This window comes from Moschus berezovskii, chromosome 10 (genome assembly GCF_049115385.1).
Source record: "Moschus berezovskii isolate FMDL1 chromosome 10, NW_MosBer_1.0, whole genome shotgun sequence".
NCBI lineage: Eukaryota > Metazoa > Chordata > Mammalia > Artiodactyla > Moschidae > Moschus > Moschus berezovskii.
Window position 1 is genome coordinate 56,356,597 of NC_142469.1, and position 20,394 is coordinate 56,376,990.

General features: G+C 43.8%; 1 protein-coding gene across 3 annotated transcripts in view; it reads left to right on the forward strand.

Moving 5' to 3' along the window:
• FAXC (failed axon connections homolog, metaxin like GST domain containing) overlaps nt 1-20,394 on the forward strand; it is a 76,576-nt gene that overhangs the window by 8,059 nt on the left and 48,123 nt on the right. For all 3 annotated transcript variants that reach the window (XM_055433130.2, XM_088840699.1, XM_055433129.2), the window contains 2 exons: nt 8,432-8,628; nt 18,947-19,170. In XM_055433130.2, the coding sequence (XP_055289105.1) occupies nt 8,432-8,628; nt 18,947-19,170 (421 nt within the window). The remainder of the gene's footprint in view (nt 1-8,431; nt 8,629-18,946; nt 19,171-20,394) is intronic.

Consider the following 20,394-nt stretch of genomic DNA (forward strand, 5'->3'; position numbering starts at 1 on the left):
GACTAAGAAAACTTAGCGAGTTATTTGACTAGCCTTATTTCCCATATGTCTTATCCTACAAGATTTATTTATGTTTTTCTGTAAGTACTTCTTTGATGAATATTTTGAGTGAGCCTTTATGGTTCAAACCTTCAGTGGATTTGCATGCCCCAGAACATCTTTATTATGCTGCACATTTGATACTTCTTTGTCCAAAGTTCTTTTCCTTTGGTGCTTTAAAAATATTACTCCATTGTCTTTTTGCATTGATGTTGCTGCTGATAAGTCTGATGTTCATCTGGTTCTTTTTCTTCCTCTTTGGAAGTTTTTAGAATTTGCATTTACACTCGACTCTTTTATTTTTTTAAATATCTATTTATTTGGCTGCACCATGTCTTAACTGTGGCAGACAAAATCTTTCAGATGAGGCGTGTGGTATCTAGTTCCCTGACCAGGGATTGAGCCCCGGCCACCTGCATTGGGAACATGGAGTCTTAGCCACTGGACCACCAGGGAAATCCTTAATCTCAACATTCTTGACTATCATCATACTCTGGCTTGGTGTGGATTTTTACGTATTTTCTTTGGTCCTTTATAAACCCTTTGCATCTGAAGTCTTTAATCTCTTTTTAAGTCAGAGAAACTGTCTATGTTCTTCACATATTTCTTTTTCTCTTTTGTTTGTTTCCCCTTCTTCTTTCCTGTTCCTGATTATCCTGGAATCTGGATCCTGGAATCTCTGCTTTTATTTTCTGTTTCTCCGAACCTATCCTTTATCCTTTATTCTTTTCCTCTTCCTCCTTGGAGAATTCACTTCTCCGAGCTTCCATTGCATCCCTCTATTCTTTTCTTGTAACCATCCTACTATTTATCTCATCCATTGTGTTCAACTTTGCATTTTCCTTCTTACTATTTCCCCTTGGTTTGTATTACAATCCCTTCCTTTATCCTTTGGAGGATATTTCTTATTAATTAAATTGGTATTTCCCAATCATTCTGCCTTACATTGTATATATTCAGTGTGCTGCCCTTCTCTTAGTTACTGTACCCCTTAGATGTCTAGTTAATTTGGTTTGAGATCTCCTTTTTCCAGGGATGTTAGCTTCCCTGTCCAGGATTTTGCACTGGGAAAGGTCTAAAGCTTAAGATGTAGGCTGTGTGCCCCTGAAGGAATTTAAGTAAAGTAAGGAGGTGAGCCCCAGGCATCTCCACACCACTGTGATTCCTCCAGTTTGCTGCATTTCCTCCAGATGATCAAGGTTCAACTTTAAGCTCTTACATAGTAGCAGCATTGGGAGGGGTGGTCTTCTTAGCAGGAAGCAGAGCAGCTGGGAGGTTAGAGAGGGAAGTCCCTCACCTAGCCAAGCTTTTGGTTGCCCTGCTAATGATATACCCCTCCAAGTCCTACCTCCCAATGGCCCGTGCTTTCTGAGCTGGTTTCTCTACAGAGAAGGCATGTGGGGTGGAGGGGTGTGGCACTGATATTCCTAAGGTAGGGCTGGGAGAGTTGAATGACATGCTCAGTTTGGTCACTGGTCCTCTGTGAATATGACACTGAACCTGGATTTCAGGCTGGGAGATCTGGGAGAGCAGAAGATGCTGGAAAAGAATGAAGGCAGGAGGAGAAGGGGACAACAGAGGATGAGATGGTTGGATGGCATTACCAAGTCGATGGTCATGAGTTTGAGGAAGCTCTGGGAGTTGGTGATGGACAGGGAAGCCTGGCATGCTGCAGTCCATGGGGTCGCAGAGTTGGACACGACTGAGCAACTGAACTGAAGGTGACCCAGGTCTTAGACTCACAGAGGATCTTTGTGAGTGGAACTGGAATGCAAGGGGTGAGTCTGGACAGAGAGGCAGGGAGATTATTCAGGATTTTGGAAGCCAGCAATGGAGGAGAAAATAGCAAAAGACCCCACAAGGCCTGAATCATTGTTCAGCTGGATTTGAAAGACCCTTGTTCAGCTTGGTGTGGACAGTCAGTGCTTGAAGGTGTGTGTCACTGAGGGATTCTACATTGGAGGGAGAGACTGCTCTCCAGCGGCCGCTTGCCACTGACCCCTCATCACTCCCCACCACATCACTGCCTTTAGCTGTGACCGCTTCTGGGCATGAGGGCCCGAACCTGAGTTTTCTGCTCTGTGGCCTCTCCTGGCTTTCTAGATTTCCTGTGCCCCCCATCCTTGATGAAGTCATCCTGTGGGCAATGGTGTGGCAGCTGCCAGGCTGTGTTACCTTTTCCTTCCCTGGTGGCTCAAACAGTAAAGAATCCGTCTGCAATGTGGGAGACCTGGGTTTGATCCCTGGGTCGGGAAGATCTCTTGGAGAAGGGAATGACAACCCACTCCAGTATTCTTGCCTGGAGAATCCCATGGACAGAGGAGACTGGTGGGCTACAGTCTATGGGATCACAGAGAGTCAGACACTAACAATTTTCTTTTAAAAAAAATAAGGTAGATGATACTATTTAAAAAAAAATTATTTATTTTTGCCTACACTGGGTCTTCACTGCTGCACATGGGTTTTCTCTTGTGGCTCCTGGGCTCTAGGGAGCAGGCTCGGTAGCTGTGGTGCATGGGCTTCGTTGCTCCATGGCATGTAGGATCTTCCTGGATCGAATCTGTGTCCCTTGCATTGGCAGGAAGATTCTTAACCCCCAGGGAAGTCCTGCCCTTTCCTTGCTTTCCTTCAAGCTCTAAGTGCTCTACCAGCAGCTTAACCACCTCTGGTCATGTTTCGGGCTTCTGCTTTTTGTTAGTATAGTTGGAGCAGCTGGACACACGCCTCGCTCTGAAGCCTGAAGAAACCTTCAGGAGGGGGACTGCTTACCCCTTCTAAAATTATTATTTCCTGTTAAGTTATATTTTTATGAAAGGAGTAATATTGGAGTGTTTCTTCTGTGAGGTCTCTATGGAAAATAAATGAAGTGGGTGTTCATCGGGGTAGGTAACAGGAAGATGGTTTTATGATTTAGAAAGGGATGCTCTAATCGAATACCTTCAATGTATAAATGCTATTAAGTTTTTAAAGGACTCTGGAGTATAAGTAAGTTTGTTTAAAGAAATTTAGTCTGTTCAACTTGAAAAAAATAAATAAATAAAATTGGAAAAAAAAAAAAAGAAAGTTAAAAAAAAAGAAAGGGATGCTCTGATCCCGTCTCGGGAGTGGGGATGGGGGTGGGGGTGGGGATCCTTTAAGACCTTGTGCGTCCTCAGTGAGGGATTGTGTTATTGCTGGTGGTGCCTGGGAAGTACTATTTGGGCTCTCTGCTTGGAGGATCAGTAGAGAGGTATTTTGTCATCAACCCAGGGAGCACTATCCTCTGCCCCTTCTTTGCCCTGTACCTTTTAAAAAAAGATTAAAATGTCATGTTCCTAAGAGCATGACTTTATATTTGAAGCTTTTTTATTTTTTAATCTAAATGAGACAGGGATAAATATTTGATGACCATTAGTAGGAACTCACAAGGGTTTTCTTAAAAAGCCTGATGTATTAGTTGCAGTTGTTAGCTTTTAAAAATAAGAATATAAATATTGGTAGATGAATTTTTAAAACTTCATTTTGTTATAATTATAGATTCATAGGAAGTTACCAAAAGATGTAAGGAGGTCCTGCAGATATGGTTATTTTTTTTTCAAAATGAAAACAGCTTTGCCATTTCTTTTTCTGATTACATTTAGATGACATGGCCCTTATAAGAATTTTAACAATTTCAACAAAGTGTCAGTGGAAAATGAAAATCGATGGTCTCATACTAGTTGGAGATTATCATCACAAATACTTCTGACCATCTTTCCATACTTGTTTTTAGACATACGTATATAAAGGGCTTCCTTAGTGGCTCAGATGGTAAAGAATCTGCCTGCAATGAGGGAGACCTGGGTTTGATCTTTGGGTCGGGAAGAGCCCCTGGAGAAGGAAATGACTACCCACTCCAGTATTCTGGCTGGAGAATCCCATGGACAGAAGAGACTGGTGAGCTACAGTCCATGGGGTCGCAAAGAGTTGGACACGACTGAGTGACTTTCACATAAAGATACCTGCATCGTTTGCCATAACTGATTGTATAAGAGGCATGTATTTCACACAATCATTCTTTTTAAATCTGAGAAAGAAAAGAGAAGGAAATGGCTCTTTTTGAAGCTCTCTGCTCTGGTTCTTAGCCCTAACTTCTGATGTTCTATTTATTTGCTGTTTTTGTTTGTACACCACCCTCCTGCCCTGTACCACCCCCACCATCTTTTTGTTTTGGAATTTTTCAGAGCTACAGACAAGTTAAAAGAATAGTATGTGAACATCCATATGCCCTTCCCCTAGACTCACCAATTGTTAACATGTTGCCTTCTTTCCTTTACTTGTTTTTATGTATACTTTTATGAACAATTTTCTTAATGCAACATTTGAACATAAGCTGTAAGAATCTCAACACTTCACCCCTCCATACTTTAGGGTGCATCTTCAAAACAGAAGGACATTCTTCTACAAAACTATAGTGTATTGTTATAAAGGGAAGTACTCAGATTTTTCTTTTCTGTGTAGGGGAAACCAGTCCCTCGCTACTGTGTGTTTCTCCCCATGAGTCTCCTTTGCGACACACATGAAACACTTCATTTCTGACACTTCTGGTCAAACATGAGGCCCACAGCGGTTAGTCCTCTCTGACACCAGCTGGACGTCGTTATTCAGTCTCTCAGTTGTGTCCGACTCTTTGCGAATTTGCGACCCCATGGACTGCAACACACGAGGCTTCCCTGTCAATCACCATCTCCTGGAGCTTGCTCAAACTCATGTCCATTGAGGTGGTGATGCCATCCAACTGTCTCATCCTCTGTCGTCCCTGCCTTCAGCTGGACAACCTACACTTGAGTTCAGTCCTGACGCTACCCAGAGGCAGCATCAGATTCCGTGGGTTAAGTCCCACAAGACTGCCCCCTGCTTTAGATGCTAGTCGCAAGCCCAGATGGCCACCTGTCCTTCTGATCAACCGACTGTAGATCAGAGGTTCCAAAGACCCCTCCTTAGGTTTGATTACTAGGCTAGAGCAGCTCACAGGACTCAGGGAAACACTTAGGTTTACCAGCTTACTGAAGGATTTGGTATGAAGAGGGACATGTGGAAGGGTCCTGAGTAGGAATGTCTGTTCTTGTGTATTTGGGAGTATCACCCTCCCATTGTGGATGGATTCACTGGCCTGGAGGCTTGAGCCCCATACTTAGGGGATTTTGTGGAGGCTTCCTCAAGTAGTATGCGCATGTGTGCTAAGTCATTTCAGTCATGTCTGACTCTTTGTGACCCTGTGGCCCGTATGACCCTATGACCCAATGGCCTGTAGCCCACCAGGCTCCTCTGTCCATGGGATTCTCCAGGCAAGAATACTGGAGTGGGTTGCCATGCCCTCCTCCAGGGGATCTTCCCGACCCAGGATTGAACCCGCATCTCTTAACATCTCCTGCATTGGCAGGTGGGTTCTTTATCATTAGTGCCACCTGGGAAGCCCTCCTCAAGTATTTGTGACCCGTTAATAACTCCATGTCCAACCTCTCTCTGCTCTCTGGAGGTTGGGGAGGAGGTTGAAAACGCTAAGCTTCTACTTCTGACTTGGTCTTTCTGGGGACTAGTTTATCCAGGAGGCCACTCAGAGTCACCTCCTCAGAACAAAAGGTTTTCCTCATGCTCTGATCACTTAGGAATTTATAGGGATTTTAGGAGCTCTGTGCTGGGAACCAAGGGCAGAGACTAATGCATTTATTTCTTATTCACAATAATGGATGCATGAATTTTTTTTCAATGTGTTATATAATCCACAAAAGGTGCTCAAATTAGCTCAAAGTTACCCAGTGGGAGACCTTTCAAGATGGTTCCAGAAGTGCTGTGAATGTAATGGATATAAATTTAACTGAAAAGTCAGGGGCACTGTGACCAGTGTAGCATGTCAAAGTTCCAAGATTGGGATTTCTCTGAAGGTTGCAAGTTCTCCATTTTGAAATGGGGGTGGTGATATTAATACTTCTGATAAAGGCACTCTGTCAAACACATTGTGTGCATTTTTTCGTTTAATTTTAGCCACTGCTGTTATCCTAATGGGCTTCCCAGGTGGCACTAGTGTTAAAGAACCCGCCTATTAATGCAGGAGACATAAGAGATGTGGGTTCGATTACTGGGTTGGGAAGATCCCCTGGAGGAGGGCATGGCAACCCACTCCAGTATTCTTGCCTGGAGAATCCCATGGACAGAGGAGCCTGGTGAGCTACAGTCCACAGGGTTGCAAAGAGTCAGACACTACTGAAGCGACTTAGCGTGGCATAGCATATTATCCCAATTATATGTAGATGAATCCAGGGGGATTAAGGGAGACCAGGGAGGTCCAAGGTCACACAGTGACTAAATGAGGGCACCAGAGTTTTAAGCCCAAAGCCTATGGCTTTCACTGCTGTGCTAATAATGTAGCGTAAGTGTAGCTGTATTAATCTCATCTAGGACAGACTTGCAGGGGGAAACATCAGCTTGGCAAAGATAAAGAGGATTTACCTCTTCATCATTCTTCTCAAAATTACTTTCAGAAACTATTGTTGGTGGGCCAGTCAAGACTCCAATTGCCTAGATAAAAATAAACCAGGAGTTCTTTAATATGTTTAAGGAAGTTAAGGAATATTAAGTATTATTTAGAAATTATATAGATTTATTTTAAAAGGAATATAACATTCAGAAAAATTGAAATTCATGGAAAAAAAATTACCTGCATCTCACACTTAGTTTTGCCGGTTACTTTGGACATTTTTGTGTTTCTTTTTAAAAATATTTTTTGAATTCATCTAATCTTTAGATATTTTCATATTATCTCTAAAATGTTGTCCCCTGCTTCCTGGAGTAGGAAGTGGCAACCTGATCCATTATTCTTGCTGGAAAATTCCATGGACAGAGAAGCCTGGTGGGCTGCAGTCCATGTGGTCACAAAGAGTCAGACACAAACTGAGCACGTGAACACACACACACACACCACCACACCACACACACACAGACACACACACACCCCACCACACCACCCCCCCATAAGAAAGCATATGAACAAGTCTTTGCATGGACATATGCTTTCTTTTCTTTTAGGTAAACACCTAGGAGTGAAATGGTTGGATTGAGTGGCAGGTGTGTACTTAACCTTTTAAGAAATTAACAAATGGTTTCAAAATGGTTGTGCCATTTTACATTCCCATCAGCAGTGTCTGAGAGTTCAGTTTCCTCCACAGGAACCAACATTTGGCTACTAGTCCATAGTATCTGAACTATTGACTTGTATGAAGTACGAGGAGAAGTTTGTAATAATCTGATTAATATAAGCTGTGTAGACCACCCAAAACTGGATTCAGATTTAAAAATCAACTTTGAAGTTGTCTAAATTTACTGAGAAAAGCAATTGATTAAATGCAGTCATTATCACAGAATCCGCTTCAACAGTGTGGTTAAGATCTTTTTATACGGAGATCAGAAGATGTTACCCTGTCATTCTCAATGCTTATAAAGTCTGTGACTCCACCCCTACCTCCCACCAACCCCGTTTTGGGATCAGAATCTCCCCTGAGACACCTGATAAACTTCTAGTGTGGGTATGAATCAAAGGGAGGTTGTCAAATGTACAGATTTCTGGCCACCTTTCCCTGGATTCTGACTCAGTGATCTGGGTGTGGGCCTAGGAATCTGCATTTTCATAGGCACTGGAATTGAGTCTGTTGGGCACACTTTGTTATACCCTGCTGTTGTAATTTCTGGGACCACTTGTTTGCAATATAGTGGTATTATTATAAGCATTTTCAAGTGTAAGGTACTGCTGCAAGTGAGGTTTCTGATCAGTAGCCCAATCATAAGCCTCCTTATAGTTTATTTTCACTTTCTGCGTTTTTGGATTGTTCATACATTATAATTAGACTGACTCTGACCAGGATGAAGATCATTTCAGCTCTCACCTTCCTTTCTGCTCTTTTTTTAAAATAACAAACCAGCAAGCCAGAACAGTAAGGTCTTCCCTGGTGGCTCAGATGGTAAAGAATCTGCCTGCACTGCGGGAGACCTGGGTTCGATCCCTGGGTTGGGAAGATCCCCTGGAGAAGGGCTTGGCAACCCACTTCAGTATTCTGGCCTGGAGAATCACCAGGGACAGAGGACCCAGAAGGCTATACAGTCCATAGGGTCGCAAAGAGTCGGATACAACTGAACGAATAAGCACACACAAGCCAGAACCCATGATAAGATGTATGGGAGTAAAGTAATATTTTCATGTGAGACAGGCCTTTTTTCCCCCAGATTAACTGTTTATCCCCTTAAGAGTTTTTATGCTGATTTCATTCACTTGAATAGTGCAGTCACTATCAGATATACTGTTGGAATGTTTGTTTCTGTTAACCATACAGTGAAGTTTAAATAAAACTTTGCTTTTCTCTTTACAATTTACTCTGCTTAGAATTATTTTGGTGGAAAACTCTCTGCTCAAGGGAAAATGCCTTGGATTGAATATAATCACGAAAAAGTTTCCGGGACAGAATTCATAATTGACTTTCTGGAAGAGAAACTTGGAGTGAATTTAAACAAGAACCTCGGTCCTCATGAAAGAGCCATCTCCAGGGCAGTGACTAAGATGGTGGAGGAGCATTTCTACTGGTGAGTCCCCCCGGGTGCCTGGGTGGGTGTCCAGGGCATGTCCCCATCATGTGAAGCAAGCCAAGTTGTTTCACATTTCAGCTCTCCCTCCCCAACTGCTGCACCTTTTCCAAAGTGTTCTACATTCTGACTGACTTAGGGGTCAAACTATGACTGTTAAGTCTCTAGGTATCTAGAGCAGAATTGACATTTTCTGTTGAGGCCCAGCTGGTACATATGTTAGGCTTTTTGAACTACATTTGTCTGTGGCAACTACTTAATTCTGCTGTTTTAGCGCAAAAGCAGCCACAGATGATACACACATGGATAAGCATCACTGTGTTTAAATACAACAACAAAAGCACTGACATTTGAATTTCATTTAATATAAAATACTGTTCTTTTGATTTTTTTCCCCCTCAACCATTTACAAATATGAAAACTTCTTAGCCCATGGGCTGTAGCTCCTTCCCCACAATCTAGGTCACTGAAATGGGGGATGTAGACTGCGCTCTTTACAAATACAAACTGCTGAATTAATGTTGCATCAGATACTCAGAGGAGGGAACAGGAGACTAAGGCAGCTAGAAGTCTCAGGTGAAATAAATTATGCAAGCTTTGGCAGAGTATTGTCAGTTTTCCCTGTATGACAAGAGCTTCTCCATGATCCAGAAGTAAAGCTTACTACAGTTTTTCTGAGTACCTTTGCCTTGATTGGCTGACTCCTAGCTTGTACTTTGTCCTGATTGACTGACTCCTAGCTTGTACTTCGCCCTGATTGGCTGACTCCTAGCTTGTACTTTGCCCTGATTGGCTGACTTCCTGCCCATATTCCCTGAGTTTGAAGCATTGCAGACACTGTGTGGGTTAGGTGTCCCTGTTTTGTAGGTGGTATGCTGCTGTGACATTGCGTGAGTTAGGCAGACTTGGTTCTTCTTGCTTTACAATCTCCTTGAAATGTGGGTGTGTTTTTTTTTTTTTTTCATTTATCTTCTGGAGTTTTAGCCTTTCTATACACTCCAATAAGTAAGAAATATTTTTCCCCTGATTTCTGCACTTTATCTTGTTCCAAAGATTTAATAAAGAATTGCTGAGTCCACTGTTTTTGGGCATTAATTGTTACTCCTAGGTCATTGCTCACTGAGTAGCTTTCACCTCTTCCACTGAGAGTCACTGGGGTTGACTGTAGAAAGTTCTTTGCCATTACACTCCTATTTCATATATTCAGCTCTTTCTAAATGGAAAGCCTGCCTCTTGAATTCTGTGACCTTCTGCTTTTTTTCTTTTTCTTTTTCCGCTTTCAGTTCTTGCCTACTTTATTCCAGGACTGACCTGAAGCATCACTTTCTTCTCTTTCTCACTGCAGAGATGAAGGTGGTGGGAGGAAGGAGGGAGTCAGGCAGAGTGGAGGCAGGGGTGCAGATCAGTGTGGGAATGATCACAGACTCATTGTGGTCTCTTCCTTATAATACTTATGGAGAACTGCTGGCCCTTCCCTCTCAAAGACTGCAGGGGTTGCAATGTGGACCAAAATGCATGAGTGCAGGTGACACACTTAGCCTCAGGGAAAAGCCCTTGGGGGACAGAGTCATCTCACTTGCTCGCCCAGGGTTACAGGTTCTGCTCTGCAGTGATCAGGAAAATGAAGAACCAGCATAGGGCCACCCAGGCTGTCTGTGCCTTCTCTTGCTGAACTGCCACACCCCCCGCCCCCAAGTGCTATTTTATCTGATGGATGGGCCCATTAATATGGGGAGAGAGCACTTTTTCAGCTGCCTGGAAAGCTGAAAGCCTTACAGTTAAGTTGGTACGTTTGCAGCACTCTTTGATTTCTGTGTGTGCTATGTGTGCGTGCATAAAATTTATGTTCGGCTTAGAAAGACTTTGATCCAGCAGGATTTCCAAGTATCACCTGTCACTGCTGCCTGCTCTGGGTATTAGTCACGTGTATATATGTTTACTCCCTGATGGAAGTTCATCTTCTGTTCTTCCCTTCTCTTCTTTTCCTACTGATGGGATGAGGGGACAGGGTTTGGTGCGGAGGGCTGGGAGGGAGCCTTGGGAGGTGGTACTCCAGTGGGTGAGAATCTTAATTTTACAGATCACAAACCCCCAAGTGCTTGGGAAGTTGCAAAGGTCATCTGTAGATTCTTCTCTTTTAAATTAAAAAATAGTAATTTTTAATTAGTACTTTAAAATTTTTTTATGTTTCTGACTGCTGGGTCTTCCTTGCTGTGTGGGTTTTTCTCTAGTTGTTAGTGGGGGCTCCTCTCTAGTTGCGGTGTGGGCATCTCATTGTGGTGGCTTCTCTTGTTGTGGCACATGGGCTGTAGGTTGCAGGGGCTTCAGTAGTTGCAGCATGAGGGCTTAGTAGTTGCAGTTCCCAGGCTCCAGAGCCTAGGCTCAATAGTTGTGGCACATGGGCTTAGTTGCTCTGTGGCACGTGGGATCTTCCCGGATCAAGAATCAAGCCTGTGTCTCCTGCACTGGCAGATGGACTCTTTACCACTGAGCCACCAGGAAAGCTCTTAATTAGTATTTTTAAATTAAAATACAAATAGCTTACTTTTTAGGGTGGGTGATGGAGAAGACTCTTGAGAGTCCCTTGTACAGCAAGGAGATTCAACCAGTCCATTCTAAAGGAGATTGATCCTGGGTGTTCATTGGAAGGACTGATGCTAAAGCTGAAACTGCAGTACTTTGGCCACCTCATGCGACGAGTTGACTCGCTGGAAAAGACTCTGATGCTGGGAAGGATTGGGGGCGGGAGGAGAAGGGGATGACAGAGAATGAGATGGCTGGATGGCATCACCGACTCTATGGACGTGAGTTTGAGTGAACTCCGGGAGTTGATGATGGACAGGGAGGCCTGGCGTGCTGTGATTCATGGGGTCGCAGAGAGTCGGACACGACTGAGCGACCGAACTGACTGACTGACTGACTGTTTCTCATTTGTGTCTTCTCAAGCGTTAATTTGAGAAATGAATAGTGAAGGTGGGAGGTCAAGTCTTGATTGAGATACAAATATCCAGTGACCTTTCCAAAAAAAAAAAAAATTCCTAGCTCCTCCAATTTCTTTTAGTCTTCAGTAGCAGAAGGAAAGACAAACTTTCTCTGTTTCTTTAAGTTTCCAAACCTTTAGCTAACTTCTTGCTTTGGGGAGATCCTAAACAGTCTTTCTTGAGAGCTCTAAATCCCAACACCTACCCCCTCTACCCGGCGCCATTCATGGTAAGAAAATGCATGCCTGTGGAAACCGAGGGCCAGCATAGGGAACTAACCACAGTATGTAGGAAAATATTACAAGAATGAGCTTTCCATGTGAGCCTGCTGAATTTTGACCATTGATGAGCTCTAAGGTTGTGTTTATACTTACAGAAGTGTAAGAGGGAGAATTAATTATTTGACTCAATTGATTCAGTTATCTGGAGTTTTCAGATATGTCTGTCTTAGTCTGACACTTTAAAAATACTCTACTTCAGATATGATTTTCGGAAAAACAAAGACTCCTGTCATTATATAATGAAAACATTATCTAACATCGTATAATTCTGAAGCTCTGAATTCAGTTCAGTTCAGTCGCTCAGTTGTGTCCGACTCTTTGCGACCCCATGAATCACAGCACGCCAGGCCTCCCTGTCCATCACCAATTCTAAATTAGGTCTGTACAAAAAGCACACTCAACTATAAAGTGTTTTTCTCTTGCACTTGAAATCCGTACAATTATATCCCACTTGCATTATAAATGCTGTTATTGAAGATGAAGGAGACAGGTTTTTAATTCCCTTTATTTCACTGAATTCCTAAGTTAAATGCAGGGAAGCCAGAATAAAGCAAAGTCTGAAAGACTTGGGGTCAGATTACTGGAATGAAATTGTTTTGATAACAGATGCTATAGCGGCTTCTAGGTGACATACTGTCCACTTGTGGACAGTACTGAGTGTCGTGTGTGTGTGTGTGTGTGTGTGTGTGTGTGTTTGTGTGTGAGCAGCTCAGTTGTGTCTTACTCTTTGTGACCCCATGGACTGTAGCCTGCCAGGCTCCTCTGTTCATGGAACTCTCCAGGCAAGAGTGGGTTGCCTGGAGTGGAGTTGGTTGCCATTTCCTTCTCCAGGGGATTTTCCCAACCCAGGCAATGAACCTGGATCTCCCATATTGCGGGCAGATTCTTTATCTTCTGAGTCACCAGGAGTGTCTTAAGCTCTTCTAATCTCAATGGTGTTGGGTACCGTTGTCAAAGTCCCTATAGTCATAACAGTTTCACCCATAAAAACATAGATGTTAGAAAAGAGGATTCATATCACTTCTAAGTTGGCTATAATTAAATTTTTTTTGATGTGGACTATTTTTTAAAGTCTTTATTGAATTTTTTGCAATATTGTTTCTGTTTTCTGTTTTGTTTTGTTTTTCCCCCCTTCGAGGCACATGGCATCTTAGTTCCCTGACCAGTGATCAAACCTACTCCCCCTGAATGGGAAGGTCACGTTTTAACCACTGGACCGCCAAGGAAGTCCCATTTTTTTTAAATTTGAGTTTGACTTTTGGTGAGTGGGAGAGATGGGATGCTTTAATAAAAGGGCTTACCCGAGATTTTCTCTGAAAGCCAGGAGACTCTCTATCCTTGATTACAACTCGATTGAAGTGGTCCCCTCTCCTTTCTTTTTTGTATCCCTTCCCCAAGTTTTAGATGTAGTGAGGGCCCCGTTCAGAGAGGCATTTCTAATACTGTGAAAGGTGGTAAATTACAGAAGCACATCTTATGCTCCTGCACCCTAGAGCATCTAGAGTACAGGTGAAAGGTGTGAAGGAGGTAGTAGCATGACCAGGAAAAGGGCGTTCTCATGGTTGGAAAGGCCACATGCTAAGATTCATTCAGCAAACAGTAGGTTTGCAGTTTCTTCCATACGTGCTAATAGTCATTTCAGCCACACTCCAGGCTTCATGGGAGGTTATAAGAGATATCTTTATTAAAGCATCAGAGATCTACTTTTCTTTCCTTCATAGCTCCTTTGAAAATGTTTTAGCAGGGTTTACTCTTCAGTTCTAAGACCATCGATAATGGGGGAAAAAAAACAAACCTCTTTGACGTCATTTTGTAGGAAAGACCAGATATGTCAGTTGTGATATATTAAAAAAATGAGTATCAACTTCCTGACAGAGGCTCTCAGAATGAGAAATTATTTTGATTGCTCAGCCTGGTTCAGTTTCCAGTTTGGCTCTCCCTATCCTCTCTGGTTTATAATTCACAGTTCCCTGAGTAGTGGCCTCTTCCCAGCAGAGAGTGAAGAGGCAGATCCCAGAAGGAGAACGGGGGCAGCCCTTTCTTCCTCAGTCTCCACAGGCCTCTCTCTTTCCACTTTCCTGTGTAAAAATTTTCATCCTTTAGAAACGCTGCTTTGCAGCAGCTGGCTCAGAACTTTTCATTCAGTCAACAATTCGTCCCTTCAGGAGAGTTCCAGGGTGAACGGCGACTAGGGGCTGGACGTCAGGGAAGACAAGGTGCCTGTCCTTAGTTGGCTCACAGGGGAGGGCACCATCCAGCTTGCATAGCCAAGCAGCGCCTGCTGGAGCGATGGGACGCAGGCTTCTGGAGGAGATGATGTCAAACAGAATCTAGGGCCAGTCAGAGTGGTGGGGGAAGGGATCGGCTCAGAGGGTAAGATGAGGCTGTCAGGCAGAGGGGGCAGCAGTCTGCAAAAGTTTAGAGGCAAGAAGGAGGCAGTCGGGGAGGCATGTATAATTCAGAGGGGAGGCAGTGCCAGTTTTGGGGTCAGGCTGTGGCGGGGGGGTTGGGATGGGGGAGGCTGAGGTGCCAGGTGATGCATCTGTGGGGAGCAAATGCTTGACTCCGAGAAGCAGTGTGATACTATGGGATGTGTGTTTTAGGAAGCTTTTTGTGGCTGACTAGGGGAAAATGGATTTCTAGAAGTCCATAAGGGGCCGTTGGGAGACCTGTGCGGAGGCCACCATCCTCAGGGTTAGGCAGTGATGCAACCTGAATGATAGTGTCAGTTGAATTGGAGACAAAGCCGCAAGGTGACTGGCTGTCAGGAGGGAGGAATGGGGAGCGGTGAAGAGGACCTCACGGGATTCCTTCTGGTTTCGGTGCAGAGTGGCAGATTTGCGAGGAAGAAAGAGGATGAATCTAACTTTGGAAATGTTGGTTTGAGTGCCTGAGGCTCCCTCAATGTATCTGCGGATCTCAGGACAGAGGTCTCCTGGACTGGGATATGGAGGTGGGAGTCCTCACTTTGAAATCATGAATGTGAAACATAGATCACCCCATAAATAAGGTGTAAGAGGGTAGAAGGGATAAATATAAAAGTCTTGGCAGCATGTAAGAGGTGAGAGGAAAAGTGGTAGGGACATAAGCCAAGAGAGAATTCTAAGAAGCAGCTGATAGTGTTGGATGCTGCAAAGAGTTCAAGGAAGATAAAGATGAAAAGAAAACGTATTTGAAGTTTGTAACAAAAAGGGATTGTTGACTTGGACGAGAGTGGTTTCGCTGGAGTGGTGGGTTTGGAAGTCCCTTTCATGTGGAGATGTTCATGAAGCTTTCATGTGGGAGGGTGGGGACTTGTGGTAGTCAGGATATGGCAGCATGTATGCGGGATGTCTTTGATCTGTAGAAATTGACTTAGGGACCCTTGAAGCGCGCATTTCCATTGACATTGGATTTTATACCCACTTCACAGGACTTGACCATGGAAGAGCCTGCCTGGCCCTCATTTGCTTCTCTTCCCTGATACTGGTCTACAGTTTTGGGCTCTTTAACTCTTTGAGTTAAAGAGAGGAAGGAAAACGAGAGCAGGGTGGGGAAGAGAAGGAAAGAAAGCCAATGTCTGAGGTTACTTTCAGCTGCCACATTCTGAATCAACCCAGTGTTTCTCCTGTGCCCTGCATCTGACCTGCTAATGCAGGTGGAGAACTTTACACCATAGCCTGGGGCTGGGGATGGTGTGTGTTTCTCTTCCCTGCTCAGCTGTGTGGCCCAGACAACAGCCGCCTCTTCTGTCCCTACGGCTCCTCTAACTCATTAGTCTTCCCACTGCTACGCCCTCATTTTCTGTGCGTGCCCTCATTTCCTGCTCTCAGAGGAGACCGAGTTCATGGGGCGGATACTTGGAACCTCCTTGCAGCCCCTTACTTCTCCATCTCACAGAGCGTGGTGTCCCTACTTCTCTCCATGCTGGTCCTTGCAGCCTGACCCTCTAGTTGTCTCACTTGCCTTTGAACTAGGCTTCCCCCAAACCACTCCTTATCCTCGAAACTTTCTTAGGCAACCTCAGCTCCTCTTGCATCTTTGAAACTGCCACTGCCATGCCCCGGCCCATAGAACCTAAACCTTCAGGATCCTCCCTTGAAGGTTTTGTGGAAATTTCAAATGCAACAGGTTAACTCATCTTTCATCACCTCAGTCTGTCCACTTTGTGTGTGCCGGGACTGGTTACCATCCGCTCCAGCCATCAGCCTGGGAGATCGCATCCTCTATCGGTTCTCTACTTCCAGTCCTTTCCTCACCTTGCCACACCTCTGATTATGTGTCTCGCCTGCTTAAAACCTTTCGGTGGTGAAACTTGGCTTTCAAAATAAGTCTTAGTCCCTTTGTGGCAGGCGCATCTTGAGCCAGTCCTTGCCCATCCTTCTGGCTTCAGCGCTTCCAGGCTCCCTCAGGCATCCCAGGCCCCACCTGCCCATCCTGAAGTTCTTGCCGTTCGTGGAGCAGCTGGGACTCTTCATGGGACACCTCCGCCTCTGCTCTACCGGGTGAACTGCTGCTCATTTTTCTAGATCAGTTGTGCTTGTGATCAAACCCTTGTGATTTGACTACAAAGAATGAATTCTTTTTCACACCAATGTATTTGTTGAGAGCCACCCCAGTCCTCATTTTTATACTTTAGGTGCTTCCTAGATGCTATTATTACCTGGTCATGCTTAATTTAGGGTAATTTAGTTTTATTTTCAGATCACTGACTTCCAGAATAATCAAGGATGGAATTGGCCTTTTTACTGTGAGTTGAGGTCTAGTATAGTTATTACCAGGATCAAAGTGCTTATTAGTGGAATATGAGAAGTGACACCCTAATTATTGCAGGTATAAAAAGAACTAGAAAAGGATTTTATTTGCACATTTATAAAAAAATGAGAGAATAAATGAAATCTTTTATATCAGAAGTTTTATTGACTCTCTACATATTAATTAGTGACCATTGCAGTGTACTTTTTCCTCTTTTCAGTCAAAATTTCTTGCCTCCTCAATACTATATTTTGAGACCCTTACTAAAAGAGGTGCACAAATCTTTCTAACAAGATTTGTAAGCATCTTATAAAAAGCTAATAAAAAAGTTATAGTTGTGGAATAGAGTATGTTGAAATTGGTTGTGAGACTTTTCAGTGAAAATCAGGAAGACTTTAAAAATTAGAGAAATCTGTTTTTTTCCCCTTTTTCTCATACTTTAAAGAATAGAACTGTATAAAATGATCAAAATATCAGGATCTTATTTTCTGCTTTTGTTTCTCTTTCTTGAGATAGAAAGTAGCTACAGTTAGCTATCATCCCTTGCATTCTCTCTGTAAAAAGTATTTTCACTCCTCTGATGTTTTCCAAGTGACCATTACTGCTGTATCAACCAGCAGCGGGAGATGACTCCAGTACAGCTTTTACTGCTCACTGTGAGGAAGAGCTAAAATATCTTGTCTCTACGCCCACAGCTATGTTTTTCTTAGCCTCCAGTAGGAAAACCTTTTAATTTCTATCTACCAACACTATGAACCATAAAAACAGTCTGGCAATCACCCCAGGTTCAGAGAACAAAATCAGAAAAGGCCTGAGTATTGCAGCCAGCACACCACACGAGCAGCTGTTAACCACTTAGCTGTCTACACAGATCACACAGAAGCTTCTAGACTTTTTGCCACAACCATCACCTAGTTGGGAAGAATGATCCAACCAAATTCCTTTGGTATTTCTATTCACTCTAGGGTCCTGGAGAACAAACTGAAGCAGAGAGCTGCCTTTCTGGAGAATGAATCATTTGTATACCATTTATAATTTATATAGTTCATAGTAACCATGAATAGCTATAACTATTCCGTGAAAGTGTTAGTCGCTCAGTTGTGTCTGACTTTTTTTGCGACCCCATGGAGTGTAGCCCACAGAAGAGGCTGTAGCCTCCTCTGTCCATGGGAGTCTCCAGGCAAGAATACTGGAGTGGGTAGCCATTCCCTTCTCCAGGGGATCTTCCCAACCCAGAATCAAACCCAGGTCTCCTGCATTGCAGGCAGATTCTTTACCATCTGAACCACCAGAGATCCTGTCAAAAAGGCAAAAAGATTTCTTTTTGGAAAAAAATCCTTTTATATCAGGAAATATAAAATGTATACACAAAGTGTACAAAACAAAAAATGTGCAGCTTAATTAATCAACATAGAGCATAAAAAAAATGAAATAATGCCATTTGCAGGAATATGGATGGACCTAGAGATGATCATACTAAGTAAAGTAAGCCAAACAAAGACAAGTATCATATGATATTGTTTATATGTGAAATCTAAAATAATGATACAAATGAATTTATTTACAAAGCAGAAATGGACTCACAGACATAGAAAACAAACTTATGATTACCATAGGCAGGGAGGGGGACAAATTAGGAGTTTGGGATAAAAATATATATATACTACTATATGTAAAATAGATAATTGACAAGGACCTACTGCGTAACTCAGGGAATTATATTCAATATCTTATAATTACCTATAATGGAAGAGAATGTAAAAAAGAATATAAATATGTATGTATATATATGTGTGTGTCTGAATCACTTTGCTGTACTCCTGAAACTAGCACAATATTGTAAATCAACTATATTTCAATAAAAACTAAAAACACAGAGCACAGGCTTGTATAACCATCACTTTGATCAAAAAAGAATGAAACCAGTGCCCCAGTCACCACCACCTCCTTCCCATTGCCACCTCCCACCCCCCAACCCACATAGGTACTCACTGTCCTGCCAAAACCCTTTTAAGGTGGGTTTCTCCTTGTTTTCTGTGGGGCTGCCTGCGAGAGAGCAGAAGCACGGCCTTGGGGGCTTGGGGGTCTCCGGGCAGGTTCAGAGGAGGCTTGGTGGATGGCATCATGGCAGGCTGTCTGACCCTAAGTCCAGGCATGGACTGAGTCGATTGTAATGTCTGTCATGCAGACTGCTCTTTGTAGAGGCCGCAGTGATTCAGTTCTCTAGCATGTGCTCAATTCCCCACCCCTCACTGGAAATTGACTCTGTGGACCTGCTATGTATCTAACTCACAGTAGTAACCTCTTTCCACGCAATTCCAGGACCTTAGCTTATTGCCAGTGGGTGGACAATCTCAATGAGACCCGGAAGATGCTCTCTCTTAGTGGTGGCGGTCCCTTCAGTAACCTGCTGAGGTGGGTCGTGTGCCACATAACGAAAGGAATCGTGAAACGCGAGATGCATGGCCACGGCATTGGCCGCTTCTCCGAGGAGGAGATTTACATGCTGATGGAGAAGGACATGCGGTCTTTAGCAGGGCTTCTGGGTAACGTACCACACCTTCTATTCTGTATTTTCTATCCTTACTTTTTGCATGATTAGTAAAGCACTGCTAGTTTACTGCTTTAAAGCTTTATTTTGGTTGATTTCTTTGCTTCTACATGTAGGTTGCAGTCCCACCTTTTAACCAAGTCCCCTGATTTTCAGGAACATGTATCTGTGTTCTGAATCACTAGAGGGTGAGTGTTTCTAGTGTGGTGAAGCTCCCGGGTGAAGAGAACTTTGAACGTGGCATAGCATTACTAACTGGCTGTAAGTGATGGTATTTCTGAATGTGTTGTGAGCCAAGGAGGAATTTGAGCAAGGAAGTGCTTCTATTTATAAATGGGTCAGGGTGAAAGGCTATTTATAGACACGTCTGCTCAGAAGATTCCACTGGGTACTGTCGACCTCCAGCTAAGAGAGATGCCAACCCAGCCTGAGTGAATGAGAAAATTTGACATTTTCTCACGTCATTCATTTCTCTTTGTAATCTGAATCCTCTTCTTATTAGCATGTTTGAGCTCTTCTGATTTTGTATTTACCGCACCCAGGGGGTTTAACTGTGCTTGGGAAGCCTCTCAAAGAGAAGCACCGAGGGGCCTCTCTCCATGGGTGCATGACGATGCTCAGTCGAGTTGCCCACCTTGCTCACCTGGTCGGCTGGTGGTTGGGCTGATGTGATACTGTTCTGAGTGAAGCTTGAGCCTTACTCTGACAGTTCACAAACAGATCATTTGAATTCAGCTTTGATGTGTGAAATAATGGCCTCTCCTGGGAACAGCTCGTGTATACGGAGCCAAGGTCATAGGACCTAGTCCTTCAGAGCTGCCGAATTTGTCCAGCGACTGTGGTTTTCCTTGGTCCTCTCTCGGTATCCTCATCTCTTTTCTGGAGCACATTAAGTACCTCCTCCAGGAAGTGGAGTTTCGGATTTGTTTTGTTCAGACCTACCTGGTACCCAGGAATTGGGGGCAGTTCTGTCACCCATGCAGAGTGACCCACTCTGACTAGCTCCTTCCTGGTCCTCGCTGCAGATGCTTACTGGACCTGGAGTCCTCCCTGGAACCTGCAGAGGGAGATCCCAGCAGCACACCCAGCTCTTGGCCAGCTTTGTTGTGGGGGCAACAGCAAGGGTGGGTGGGCCTTGATGTTCTGGGTTCCTGCTCTAAACAGACACTCCGAAGCCCCGCCTGGCTTGGAGGTTGTTGCTGTCTGGACTTGTGGTGCT